This window comes from Nelusetta ayraudi, unplaced genomic scaffold (assembly GCF_046127955.1).
Source record: "Nelusetta ayraudi isolate G7.1 ecotype Tasmania unplaced genomic scaffold, CSIRO-AGI_Nayr_v1 ptg000120l, whole genome shotgun sequence".
Lineage (NCBI taxonomy): Eukaryota > Metazoa > Chordata > Actinopteri > Tetraodontiformes > Monacanthidae > Nelusetta > Nelusetta ayraudi.
The window spans coordinates 1,869,318-1,884,089 of record NW_027466170.1 but is presented as its reverse complement, the minus strand read 5'-3'; the positions used below and the strand labels follow the sequence as shown (position 1 = coordinate 1,884,089).

The window sequence follows — 14,772 nt, the reverse complement described above, 5'->3', positions numbered from 1 at the left end:
GTGCTTTAAAACTTTTTATTTAGTAAAAAAAAAAAAAAAAAAAAATCTACTTTTTTTATGGTCAGTGTGTGTGTGTGTGTGCGTGTGCGTGCGTGTGTGTGTCTAGCCCTCAGTCTTGGTGCAGTCATACGGTTTCCACCATTGTGCAAACTGCAGGACTTTTTTCCTCTGATCGTCAAAGTTCTCTTTAATCAACTTCCTCCAGAGACGCGGCTCCAAGTCCATCATGCCTCCGACTATTTCCTGCGAGGGAGGAAGTAAACCAGTTGCAATGAAAACTATAATATAAAAATATATCTGTAAAATATTTGTCAAACAGAATCCACCTATGCGAGACATTGCAACATAAGGGACACTGACCTTGCCAAAGTAATGGGGGAACTTCTGTTCATTTTCAATAACATGAGCAAAGCCACCCTGCAGTCCAAAGTCCACAGCAAAGTAGGGCAGACCTCGTGGAACCTGAAAAAAATACATCAGTTACCTCCAATCAAATAATTGTGATCGTACGAAAGTGTTGACGCAGAGTGCGAGAGCCTCTGGACCTTCATCAAAAAATAAGTGATAACAAAACACTGCTTGATTCGAGTTGCAGTAAAATACGCAGCTCACCGCCTGCCGGATGTTTTTGGAGGAGAGGTCGACGACCTTCTTGTTCATGGCCCATTCTTCATCGCACTCCATGATGGCTTTCTGAGGGCACACACACAAACGGCTGCATTACGGCTTCGCAATTGGAAGGCGCAATATCGTCAGACAGAGAGGAGGCTGCACGGCGACTGACCTTATAGTAAATGGGCGCCATGTCCCCCAGCTCCCGGGGCAGCGGGACACACTCCAGGACCATGTGTCGGCGCTGACGCGGGTTAATGTGCAGTTCCATGAACACGCAGTCCAGGTCCTGGGACTCGAACATACGGACCAGGGCGCGGCGGAACAGCTGAGCACGACGCAGAGGGGCACAGAGCAGATTGTGTGACGCACAGACGGTGAGATTCCCTGACACAGTTGGCGAGCGCCCCCGCCGCCCCCCCGGCGAGGCTCCGCCGGGCTCACCTGGATTTCTGACCACACGTCCTCGTCCAGTCCCGTGGCACAGCAGTGGTGCTGCAGAGGAGAGATGAGACAGTGTCCCTCGGTCATCGACAGGCCGGCGGGGAGGCTCAGGTACACCTGGACGCAACATCACAAAACACAAAGACATGTAGACAAACCCATATTGAGCTTTCACACCTCTCAGTTTAAACCTTGCATTTAAAAACTGTCGAAACATTTCTATTGTCTTTTTGATCAACTCAATCCATTTAATGTCAGGGTTCCTACGGTCATGGAAAGATTTCATGAAAACAAAAGTCATCAAAAAAAGTCCTCTGCTGCCTCAGAGCACCCTCACCTTGCTCCCAATGGCCACGATCAGGTGCTTCTGGAGCTCCGGGTTGCTGAAGCAGTGGCGGCACTTGTCCATGGTGGCGGCCAGCCGCCGGCTCTCCCCGATGGCTCGGTTCCTCATCCTCTCCTCCTCCCTGCCCTCGCCCTCCCGCTGAGCCGCGCCCGACACAAACATGTCGTCCAGCGTGTAGTTGTCGCCATCTGTCTTCCCCATCATCTGGAGTGGAGCCGAGAGGAGATGAGACACGGGAGGCGGTGAGCAAGTTTCGCAGGTGTGCCACTACGTCGGGAGCACGAGCGAGTACGAGCGAGGCCACTCTGGCGTTTCTGCGGTGCCCCTACATCGAAAAACTGACAGGTTGGACACACCTTCTCATGCTATTTTTTTTTTTTAAATATATATATATATATATCTTTACAACTTTGCAGCAAAGAATTAAATAATTCTAAATAAGCTTTTTATGAAAGGTGGTGGTGGTATTTTGAAGAATTGAAATATAAAATGTGTTTGAGTAATTTTACACTTTCATTGTTTCCTACATAATTAATTCCATGTGTGTTCATACAGAGTTTTGATGCCTCCAGTGACAAAGTGCAATGCCAATAGCCATGAAAAAGACCTTAAATTCATCGGGTGTCCAAACTTTTGACTGGGAGTGTAAATACACAGGAATATGCAATCACACACACACACACACACCCACTGTATATTGGTACAAGGCAAGTCACCGAGGCTTTGAGGCTCACCTCTTGAGGGCCATCCACACTCAGAGGGGTGCACAGCCCACAGGGGGCGCTGTGCCCAAAAGTAGTAGCATTTTAAATGTGACAGTAGAAGAGGGACTGAAGGCACAAACTGTCGATGGATGCTGACGCAACGCTAGCGTCTGTGCTGTTTCCACACCATATTCTGTGTGTGTGTGCGTGTCTGAGTGAGTGTTAAGAGCCTGTGCCACCCTGAATATAAGTTGGTTTCTTCGTGTTCACAGTCGTCCGGGGTATCGACTGATTCTACGTCCGAGTCCTGTCGCCATGGCAACTGGGCAACAGGTCGGAAGTAGTGTGTGTGTGTGTGTGTGTGTGTGTGTGTGTGTGTGTGTGTGTAAGAGAGTGTGTGTGTGTGAGAGACAGAGAGAGCAGGTGAAGCAAGAGAGCGAAAAAAGGCTGAAGTGTACATGTATGACTTGTTGAGAGGGAAGAAGTGCCTGAGTGAGCGTAAAACCTGGATTGTTTTAGTGACAGTGTGCGGGTGTGCGTGTGTGTGTGCGTGCGTGTGTGTGTGCGTGCATGCGTGTCTACAATTACATTTTTGCACACGCGCGCATGAAAAAAAACAACAAATTGGTGGCGCCACGTTAACCGCACGGCCCTGTGCTTTTCGGCCGATGCGGAATGTACACGTTCTAGAATCAATTATGAATTCCAGTTATGGGGGAGGGGTGTTGGTGGGTGGGGGAGGGGCCATAGATTAACATATGCCTGGCAGGCCGCCGCTCCTGTTTTATTAAACAGGAGACTCTGAATGTGAATCTCCAGACGGCAGCAGTCTGCTGAGTTAACGCGCCGTCTCTATCTGACCAACGGACAAATGTGGTATTTATAGACGGCCCTGCCATGGTAACTGTATGTGTATTTATAGAGGCAATACAACAATAAGCAACAATGAAATAGATTCCAGGCTGAGGAAGGACGGAAGGAGGAGATAAGACCTAAGAGTGCCGAACAGCCCATTGATGAAAAAGAAATTCTGACACACTGACGACAGGCAGGCAGAACTCAACCTCACAGGACCCTTCTGCTGCTGCTGCCTCAGTGACAGCGCCCCCAGGTGTTGACTCGCCCTGTGCCACGTCCCCATCCAAACACAACGAAGCAAAGGATTTACAGGATCTTTCTGTTGTACTTCATTCCCAATGGGCATCCACCCATCCACCCACCCACTCATCCATCCACCCATCCACCCGTCCGTCCGTCCGTCCATCCACCCATCCACCCACCCATCCACCCACCCACTCATCCATCCATCCATCCACCCACCCATCCATCCACCCATCCATCCGTCCGTCCATCCACCCATCCACCCATCCACCCATCCATCCACCCATCCATCCGTCCGTCCATCCACCCATCCACCCACCCATCCATCCACCCATCCATCCACCCATCCACCCACCCATCCACCCATCCACCCATCCATCCATCCACCCATCCGTCCGTCCATCCACCCATCCACCCATCCACCCATCCCTGAGAGGATTCATAAGATGCAAAATAAACACTGAAAAATCGACCACTAACAATCATAATCTTTTTTCTGTCTTCCATGTTTTACATAAATGCAGCTATGATTATGTAAGACGTCAGTGTCGCTGGCAAAAATGCCTTTGACTCTATAATTACAGCTTGTGGCCTGCAGGCCTGTGATAAGGCCACCTCTGAGGTCGGCAGACGATGAGGATTCCTGCCCTTTTTATTTCCCTGACGGGGGAACAGCAGACCTGCAGCGGCCAGGCTGTCACTGCCGTGAAGTCAAGTGTCAGTCACCTTAAGCTTTGGGTTTTTTTTTTTCCACCTGCAGCAGCCGTCTGAAGACCCTGGTTAATCTGCAGTGCACACCAGTGGCACTGGGAACTGTGCCATGCAGGACAAAAATGCATACAAAAGAGGAGTACAAATGCATAAAGTTGCTAAGTAGAAACCCTCCAGGAACAGCCTGGCGGTTTCCTCTCACCTTGGCGGCCATGCGGGAGTAGAGGGCGTTCTGGTCCTGAGCCGAGCTCATCTTCTCCCTCCTCACCATCTCCTTCAGGCCCATGTTATCGTCGTCCTGGAAGTAGCGAACGCGCTCGCCGTCCACGTGCGTCTCGATCTGCCGGTGGAGGCGAGAGGGTGCACATTAATCCACATACCTCGGTCGTATATTCGATGTCTTCAGTGTGCATCTACAGTGTAGAAAGCAGTAAAGTATAATGAAGAAGCAGGTGTGTCCGTCTACGTACCGGTTTCTTCTTCCTGCGTCCTCCGTGCGGCTCCTGAGATCCCGATGGAGCGTTGACGGGCCAGGCTCGGCCTGAGTGGTCGGTTCTGAACAGCAAGACTTCCTGGTCTTGGCTGGCGTGACCTGTGACCTTTTAAAGAAAGAAACATTTTCCACCATTATTTTTGCTTTTTTTACAGCTCTGTGAGACAGGTCGGAGGAAGCGGGCAGGCGGGCTGCAAATCAACTGCAGCGCTTCGTCTGCGAGGAGGATGAAGAGGCGCTCAGCTGGCATGTGCACCGAGAGAAGCTGCGAAGAGTTACGGCGCTTTCCCTGAAACGTGGCGGTGAACTTGAACAGGAATGCCTCCGTGGGAGGGAGCCGGCCCGAACTTTCAGTTGGAAATATACAGGTGTTATAAATAATCAGGGCAGGCCGGGGCCAGTGTTTGTGAAGTTGTCTGGAGCCTGTGAGCATCAGATATAAGACCTGCGTCTCGGTGCAAGCGAGCGTGCATCTGTGTGTGCGTCTGTGTGTGTGTGTGTAAAGCCAGGAAGCACATTAGTCATGGCAAATAGGGCCGATAAAGAAAGGAGTGCAGGAGTATCAGGCCGCTGCTCCCTGTTAATTGCCTGCAGCACAGATGGAGACAGCATGGCACATGTAATCTCCCTGCCTCCGTCGCAATCTGTCTCACACACACACACACACACACACACACACACACACACACACACACACACACACACACACACACACACACACACACACACACACACACACACACACACACACACACACACACACCATCCGTGGGTTCACACTCTGAGTGACCCCTGGTAGGAGAGACATTTGTCTCCTATTAGGCTCGGCTCAAATGCCAAACGGGAGCCGACCGTCTGCACACTCCGGCTGCGAGGAGTAAATGCCGTGTAGTCGTGCAGGGAGACTTCAAACAAGTGCATTTCCCGTAAAAGCAGTGGGCATGGCACGGCGCTGATTGCACTTTTATTTTGAAGATGAATGTGTGTGTTTTTTTTCTTTTGTTTCCTGCAGTCAGGGAGATGAAAGCTGCTCTAACATGACAGGGAGGAGGCGCTTTATCTCATCGGCCTCATTTGAGCAGTTTAGGCTGTTCACAATGAATGGCAACCAAGACCCTGCAGTGGCAAAGAGGCTGCATAAAATGGTGTGTGTGTGTGTGTGTGTGTGTATGTGTGTGTGTGTGTTCAGAAAGAAAAAAACAAGTGCTTGAACTTGCATCTAGAACAAAAGTGGCAGATAAATTGGACACAGTTAAAAAGCGCCTCAGCCTTCCCATCTTCATATCTTATTTCTTTTGTCAAGAACTCCGGTGGAGAAGCCTCGATGCAAAAAAACAAACAAACTAGGTCTCCACAAACGAGCATATTTAACCCTCTGTTTACATCACTATCGAAACAAACCTGCTTCGCTTTGGCCATTTCTTGAAGCTGTTTCTGTCGGGCAGCGTGGCTCTCTTTGGCTTTGTGTGCAGCATCCAGCTGAGATTTCAACTTTTCCACCATGGCCTGAATTCAAAACAAACAAACAAACAAACAAAAAAAAGAGAATAACTGGTCTGGTATAGGACTGAACACACCTTTGGTTGGCAGCCCAACACATTCTTGCTTGAACAGGTGCCCAGTCTGGCCAGGCACTACTTCCACAGGTAGACCAGGACCGGCCCGGTCCACAGTGTCAGCAGCAGCTTCTCCCCCAGATAGAGGTCAGTGAATTGTAAAAATGTAAAGGTAGAAAGTAGAGCTGTCAGCGTTAACGCATTAATCGCGATTAGCTAAATGCAATCCACAACGTGTTAGCCGCGGAACATCCGCATCATTCTGGACAGGAAGTGACTCAAAGAAACACGAGAAAAACTGTTAAATTTTCAAACTAAAAGCAATTTTCAAAATAAAATACTGCGATTGACAAATGCGATCATATTTGTGTACGTTATATTTGTCGGTATCTAAACAGAGTGCATAAAGCCCTCATAAAGCTTTGCGGCGTTTCCAGGTCTGGTGTGAACCCGGCGTAAGCCTTTTTGTCCCTTTTACTAACCCGCAGTCGGCTCCTCTGGCCAATTTCTGGTAAGAAATATTTTACATAATGGGGTTAAAACTGTCTTGAAATGTAAAATAACAGAAATTTGCACATGCAATTCAACCCGCTATAAATTGGACGTTAACTATGAAGATTCTGCGATTAATCACGATTTAAAAAATTAATCGTTTGACAGCCCTCGTACAAACACTATAATTTTGCTTTAAGTCAAACTGCCACGACGAGATGCTTTATGGATGCCAAAGCTAAGTAAGTGTCTTGGCACACACACATGGGACTGGGAATATCAGTTAGATGGCTTTGTCATGTTGGGAGTTGAGGACGTTAAGGCACTAAGTGTTGGATGTGTGAGTGTGTTGAGAGTGCGTGGTGGGATGCAGACGTGCGGCTCTCTCTATAGGAGGATCCTCAGTACTGGCCTCTCAGCATTGACGCACAAACCAGGGAATGAATCAATAATCACAACAAAAAAAAAAACATCATCCTCAGCCTGCTTGTGAAGGGACAGAGAGAAGCAGTCTGCAGCTACTTCAGCGAAGGGGAGCAAATAAGAAGCCTCCTATATCCCTGATCTAAACTGAAGATTGAATGTAAAACCTTTCAAACATCATTTGGTGGTATTTCTTCTTTATTATAAAGTGTGTAAAACCCTGCATATTAACTCGCTTCTTTGCTTTGCACTCTAGATGGAACATTTGCAAAATGTGATGGAATTCATTCACTGTCCCTATTTCACTGTCGAGCAAAACTACAAAACTACAAAAAAAACAAATCTGAAAACATGAATGACAAGTCCAGCTGGCTAACTGCCTGCATGACACAGTGTTGCTGGTTAGTGCGGTTTCACTGTTACCTCTTGTCTCCAGAGTAACCAAGGTTGTAAATACATTGCGCTCTGGTTGGATTCTTGTGCTAAATGTGATCCCACAGTGTGACAGTGTGACCCCGGCGAGGCGAGGGTTTTATAAGTCCACATTCATCGGGCGTCCTTCGGAACCTGTCTGGCTCTACACGCTGTTCCCACCTTTAAAAGCCTCAGCCCAGTTCCCTGATGAAGCTTTAATAAAAGGCCTGTGTGGAAAGACACTCGGCTCTCAGACAACCTTCCGCAGCAGCGGCAGCCTATTAACACCGACTGTGCGACTTTGAATGCTCAGGGTCCTGTGTTTACCGGAAGATGACGGCGTGAACTCACCATATTACCCATGAGCTCTGCCTTGACTAGTTTGGCTCCCAGTTTGTTCATCTCCTCCTCTGACAGAAGAGGAAGCTCTTCCTCCTCCTCTTCTTCGCTCTCACTCTCACTCCTGGGGTTTGACAGAACATGATAAAAAACATTTAGAGAAAGAACTGGCTGGTTGACTCCCAACAATGTGAGCACTAGCAGTACTATTACTGCTAGCAGTAGTAGATCGTAGACAGTGGAGTTTTTTTTTTTCTTATTGTACCCTGTATCAGATAATGACCAAATGAATGTTCTTTAAAACTGTCCTACGATAATTGTCCTGAATTTTCATTTATTTAATTATTTAATTTGTTCCCAATCTGTCTATCTTCATGATGTCTTCTTGTCTGTGTCTATGGTGTATTTTATTGAAGAGTCTATTAATACCTGGCAAAGGTACTATCAATGGAAATTAGCCTTCAGCTAACTTGAGTAGATTTACTTTCTCATGGAAATGTTGATTAATGTCCTTTGCACCTTTTTTTTTTTTTTTTTTAAATGAAGAATTTAAATTTAGAGAAGCAAAAGGTGTATTTTTTTCCTTTAATGGAGTGAAAGAATCTCGGAAAGAATCCTTTCACAATAAATCTCCAGATGATTTGGAGTGTTGCGTTTCCACAACTGCTACGCTTACACCAGTGTCTCTTTTCCTCAAGCTTTTCCTTCTTAACTCACAATCTTCATTGATCTTATTCAACACCAAGCTCTTTCAAGGGCAAACTTTCACTTTTAGCCACCTCGCTGTTTTCCTCTGCATTCTCATTCCCTTCATTTGTCACGTTTCATTTGACTGCTCGCGTCCCCCGGAGATTGTTACAGCTTTGCCTGGGCGGATCGAAACTGCGGCGCAGGAAGCCGCCGTTCGAGGTTATTACACATCTCACAGCCTCATTTCACTCGTGCCACTGAGCTGCAGGCTTGCTTCACGCTGTGGGGGATTTGGACGCTGGTTCACCCAAACAACTTAGCCTAATGAGGCAACGCACAGAAGACCGAAGAAGATCTGCGCAAACTGTCGTGCTGCCGCGACAAAAGCCTCCGAGCGCCCGCGCTGTTCAGTTTGTGTTGCTAAAGATAGCTCTTTCGTGTTCAGCCATGAACAAAAGGTAGGGACAGAAATAGAAGAGAAGACAGAGGGAGCGGCATCTTAAAGGTTACAGGCAGGTTTTTGTTAGGAATAAAATGAAACCAGGATGTTACATGTGCAAGCGGCAGGGTTTATTACTTGCACTGAAGTTGTGAAACGAATAGAGTCAAAGTAGAATCAATACACACTACCAGTCAAAAGTTTGGACACACCTTCTCAAGCATTTTTTTTTTTTTTTGTCTTCACAGCTTTCTACACTGCAGATGGATGCTGAAGACACAAGATATATGTAATCATGCAGCAAAGAAAAACACATTAAGTAACTCTAAATATGCTTTTTATGAAAGGTGGCCGTTTTGAAAAATTTCAATATAAAACGTGTTTGAGTTATTTTATACTTTTATTGTTTCCTACATAATTCCATGTGTGTTCATACGTAGTTTTGATGGCTTCAGTGAGAAACTGCAATGTCAATAGCCAATGAGAATGAAAGAGAAGACATTAAATTCATAGGGTGTCCAAACTTTTGACTGGTTGTGTATACTGAAAAAATAAAAGCTCTCACATCTCCAGGAATGAGGAGCAAATTCTTGGCACCTTGAACATACTTTGAAACAGCAAGAAATACTACAGTGACACTGAAATCAGTGAAACTGCATTAAATGTGTGTAGATTCTGGTGTGGCTGTGTGAGTGTTTGAGACCTTGAGGCAGCTGCAGCAGCGTTGGCGCCGTCTAGAGGAGCAGCCACAGTTTTCCCAGGATTCCTCTGTGTCTCCTGCAGGGGTTTTTCCGAGCTGTGAGAATCTCGGGCTTGGCTACTGCTGCTGCTGCTGCCATTCTTCTTCCAAGCCGGAGCGCCACAGTGGGGAGGGGCGGAGTCTTCGTCGTCAGAGCTGGGCTTCAGGAACGCTGCTGCCGGCCGAGCTGGTGGACGGCGACGTTCCGCAGCTGCGTAGAAAAGGGAATACCGAGACGCGTCATTTGAAGAAATGAGTGCTTGGGAATTTGAGTCGAGCTGTTTTCAGCCTCACCTTCAGCACCGTCGTCATCCGACGGTTTCAGGAAACGGCTTCTTAACGAGTCCCTCTCTCTGTTCCTGTCCCTCTCTCTGTCCTCGTCCCTCCCTCTGTTCCTGTCCCTCTCTCTGTCCTCGTCCCTCTCTCTGTTCCTGTCCCTCTCTCTGTCCTCGTCCCTCCCTCTGTTCCTGTCCCTCTCTCTGTCCTCGTCCCTCTCCCTCCCTCCGAACCTCTCTCCGTCCGGAGATCTATCCTGCCCTCTGCCTCGGTGCTCTCCCCTCTCCTCCCTCCTCCCAGCTCGGTGTCTGTCTCTCCCAGCGGGTGATGTGGCCCTCTCCCTGTCGCCGGCTCTCCGACGGTCCCTCTCCGCTCCGTCTCTGTCTCCGTCCTGTCTCCTCCATCGCTCCCTGGACTCGTTCTGGCCTCGCCTCCATCCGTCTCGGCCTCCTTCACCCCTCCGCTGACCGTACGCAGCCTCCTCCGCCTCTGCCAGCTGTCGCTGAAATTTTGCCAATGACTGCAGGAAAAGAAAAGCAGAAACACTTAAACGTCCAGCGCCTTATATCGGGCTTGATTTCTGATGGTTATATTGGTAAAAACTTCCTATGCAGGCCATAAATACATTAATAAAAGAGTTTAATCACAGTACAATTAAAGGGATTTGGTTTTCCAACCCTTAGAACAGTTTCATTTATATATAAGAATATACATATAGCAAGGGTCTTGCTCCCAGTTAGCTGCCATCTTGGACCACCAAGCTTCTAAGGAAGTTTTGTTTGGACAATCCAGCTGCCTGACAACGCACTTCATATAATAATTAAGTGACTGCTCGCATCTTCAAATAAACTAATGAAGAAAAAGGTGGAGAAGGTATCCTGGTTTCGGAGCGTAGGCCACCATAGTTCACTGGCAAGCTCAGGAGGGGGAGAAAGAGTGGAAGATGCTGCAATCTAAAATATAACCACTTGATGTCGCTGTTTCTTCTTTAAAATCTCGAAATACTACACTCAAGTGGTTCAAACTTCCCCGCAAAGTCCCCCATAAAACAGCAAAACGCCGTCGGCTCTCACTCCGTATCTTTCAGACACCACTTCGTCCAGGCTGCGCTGCTCTCTCTCTGCCTGCTCCTTCATCCTCTGGTAGCTCTTCCTCAGCCAGCTCACACCGCCATCATTCACCACGGGGCCTGCAGGAGGAGAGGAGACGCACAAAAAAACACACGCACCAGTGAGTCAGGAATATCTCCCATGTTGTCTTTTGCACATTTTTTTTCTGAGATGTGTATTAAATGGAGTCGGCGAGATGATTTCTCTCGTCGTGTCACCGCTGAATCATCAGCAGCTTCGGTGGTTGTCATGATCAGTGGGGAGAAACGCATGAAAAATATGAGCCATTTCTCATGGATGCGGAGAACAATGATAACCTATCTGAGGATTTCTCTTGCACAGCAGCACGACGAGCAAAGAAGTATTTCCCGATATTTGCAGAAACTAATTCAAACGTGTCCAAGTTGTACTTTGAATGCTTGTGAGTGTTTGTGTAGTTTTCCCTTCAGCTTATTTTTGCCTCTCTGCTGTAAGTTTTGTACTGAACCGACACGCTGTGCCAGCTCTCGGGGGAGCTCTTCTTTCGTTGCAGAGATAAAAACCAAGACACACACACACACACACGCACACACGCACGCACGCACGCACACACACACACACACACACACACACACACACACACACACACACACACACACACACACACACACACACACACACACACACGCACACGCACACGCACGCACGCACGCACAGCACCTGCGCTTGTTGTCGGCTTAACAAAATGTACTCTCTGCCTTTATCTCTTCACCCCCAAATCCCTGAGTCAGGAGCTCGGCTGCTGCGTTTTCTCCTGCACATTTGTATTCAAGTCCTCTTCCATTCAGAAAACCGTCCTTCAGCCTCAACCTCTTTAGCTCATTTCCCAATTTACTTCCTATAAGATTTAAGTTAAGCCGCAAAGCCTGATTTTTTTTTTCTTTTTTTAAACAGTCATTAAAAAAAAAAAAAAAAAAAGTCCTTAGGCCAAGCACATTTTTGTCTTTAAAAGAATGTGGTGAAAAGATCCAAGTTGGTACAGTGAATAAAAAACTGGAACACAAAGAAAATATCCTGCTTGACAGCAATCTTTGTAGACCGTATTGTCTTTTAGAGGTACTCCTTACAAACCAGCACAGATTTTACAAATTAACGGAGTATACTTGGAATCAAACCAAAGCATCCACGTTTATAAGCAATAGTTAAAAGGTGGCCACTGGAACTTTACAACATGAGAGACTGTGGAGAGAGTTTCTGTGACATTGATGCCCAGCACAAACTGGTCAAATCAGTGTGACTGTTAAACAGTGAAGAAAGTGCACTCTAATTAAAAGGTCCGTCAGCAACCACAACTATAGATTCCAATGACGTGTAAAATATTCATTAAGGTGCTGAGAACCTTTAGAATATCAATTTGAATCTGGTAAAGTGGCAAAATGTTTTGCAATGCACCTCATGCAAAGGCAGCAACCCCCATTTACCTTTTGTTGCTGCAGTTACAGCCTTTTCCTCAGGGGGGAGCCCAGTTCCTCCATCTTTCCAGTACGGATTCAATTCCAAGCGGTGAAGCCCGGCCTACGTCAAGTTCATTTGCACACATATTTATTGATGAAATTTTTAACACACACACACACACACACACACACACACACACACACACACACACACACACACACACACACACACACACACACACACACACACACACACACACCTGCTCAATGGCCTGTGCCTTTGCCTTCTCCTCCTCTTTCAGCCGGTCCTTCTCGGCCCTCCGCTCTGACGTTGACGTGGTTTTCATTGCCAGAAAGTCAAAGGTCATCCATTCGTCTCTCTAGGCAGGCGAAGAAAGATGTCAACAGGAGCAACTTTAATACATACACTGAGACACAACATATGACCATAAAAACAGCAAAGATACTGAAGCGGGGTGAAATGTTTTTTTTTTTTTCAACGCATGACTGCTGTGTTTGATTTTAGGCTACCTGGACATTCTGGGCCTCGCTGGGGCTGCTCTCAGACGGTTTGGGCTTCTTGGAAATCTGCCATGCTTTGGGAGCTTGTGTCTGAGGCTGAGCTTCGACCCATTTATCCCCCGAGTCCTAAAAAACAGCAGGGGAAGAAGGATGATGTAAAGAGGTGGGGGAACAACAAGAGGATATATTATCGTCCCAACAGCTGTCATAAATCACTCACTATACACTGAGGAGAAGTGGCACATTTATTATGTTCACTGAGATTAGAAAAAAAACAAAACATTGTTAGGTCTGGTAGAACTAATCATTTCAATGATTTATTGATTAATGCCAGTGTTCAGCGGCAGTGGAACTCACCTCTGAACTGTCACTAGATGCATCTCCTGCCTCTGCTGACTTCTTCTCCTTCTTGGCCTTCTTCTTTTCTTTTTTCTTCTTAGATTTCTTCTCTTTCTTCTTTTTGCTCTTCCCAGAACCGTCCTGAAAGGATGTTTCATTTTTTATGAGCTTTATGTTTTTTTTACCTGTATCTTTTTGTTACAAATCTAACTGCAGCAGAAGATAGCATGATGCAGCCATATTTGTATCAAAATACTTTTGAGAAGGTCACATCACCACAGAGACAGAGACGCCAAAGTGTGACATAAAAATATTATCTTACGTCTCCCATCTCCTGAAGCCTCTGGTCGACCTCTGGGAGCATCCATGTGTCCTCCCCTCTTTGCCTCTTCAGCTCCTTCTTCCTTTCTTCCCGTTCATAACGCTGCTTGGCCTTCACACAATAAAACCAAGAGGGTCACATATGAATAGAGCTATTATGAATAGAGCTTGATAAAATTGCAACCAGAAAATAAAACAATTAAAATAAATTAATTATTTAATTTAAAAAACATCCAACACGCACTGAGATGCTGTTTTATTCAGGAGCGACAAAAACCTTGCAAGTTAGTATAGTTCAAAATATGTACTGCCTTCATATTCAGCGTGTAATATTAAAATCCCACTGCAGTAGCTGAACTCTTTCCCTGGGCAGATTCGTGCCCAGATGAGCGAGATGAGCTGTACAGACTGGGCAATGTGCTTTTGTGCGTTTGGCTCTACGTTGGTCTGAAAATCTGGGCAAACACGGCTGCGCCACACATGAGACAAGATAACGTGCAGTCAAACACCTGTGTTCAAATGTGATAGCTGGGCTAATGTTTATACTCTGTCTCGTACAATGACGTAAAGCTTAACAACACCTAGCTTGCTTCTCCTATCTGTCCCTGCAGTGGTTGCAGTGTAAATTTCTGCTTGCACGTTAACAAACAGCACCCAATCAGAGCAGATCAGCGGGTCAACATATAAACACACACGTGCTGCTTTGAAACAGAGAATGGGGGCAAGGAAAAGTCGGGGAAAATATCCTGATTCAACTTAATTTAGGCAACATTAGAAACACTCTTCCCTGCTTGGTCACCTCAAACGAAAACATGACGTTTGTTGTTAGCATCGTTAGCTCATGAAGCTATTGTTTCGCTAAATTACGCCACAGTATGAGAGCACGAGAGACAACAAAACTTGCCGTAAAATCGCAAACATTGTTTGCTCATACCTTTCCCAACGCCTCCTGTCGTGCCTGCCTTTTCTCTGATTTTCTGTCATCAATGCTGCTCGAACTCTCAAAACTGACTCCGTGCGCCGCCATGACACTGCCGTAAATAGTAACAGTTGAAGTGTCGCAACAAAAAAAAAACTACTGTCCCATGGATATGCATGTAAGTCGGTGCCAGCGACAATAGACTCAACTGTTGTTTTTTTTTAGTATTATCGGCTTTGTGCGTCGAATATACACATATCGTACTAGAAGCTTCTGTTTATTGTTAGTCAAAGATTCTCTTTGATAATTATATAAAGAAGAGAAGCTCAGACTTGAATTGTTGTTGTTCC

At 46.5% G+C, this 14,772-nt stretch overlaps 1 protein-coding gene across 1 annotated transcript; it reads right to left on the bottom strand.

Moving 5' to 3' along the window:
- cwf19l2 (CWF19 like cell cycle control factor 2) lies at positions 1–14,560 on the bottom strand. The gene is made up of 19 exons (XM_076049826.1): positions 14,438–14,560; positions 13,505–13,615; positions 13,201–13,323; positions 12,853–12,969; positions 12,582–12,701; positions 12,349–12,442; positions 10,853–10,968; positions 9,798–10,299; positions 9,468–9,714; positions 7,648–7,759; positions 5,813–5,917; positions 4,389–4,517; positions 4,121–4,258; positions 1,394–1,606; positions 1,057–1,173; positions 785–940; positions 613–693; positions 361–462; positions 1–243 (listed from the first exon to the last, which is right to left on the bottom strand). The coding sequence occupies exons 1-19, from the start codon at positions 14,528–14,530 to the stop codon at positions 103–105; spliced, it is 2,817 nt and encodes a 938-aa protein (XP_075905941.1). The 5' UTR covers positions 14,531–14,560; the 3' UTR covers positions 1–102.
- Positions 14,561–14,772: the final 212 nt, after the last annotated feature.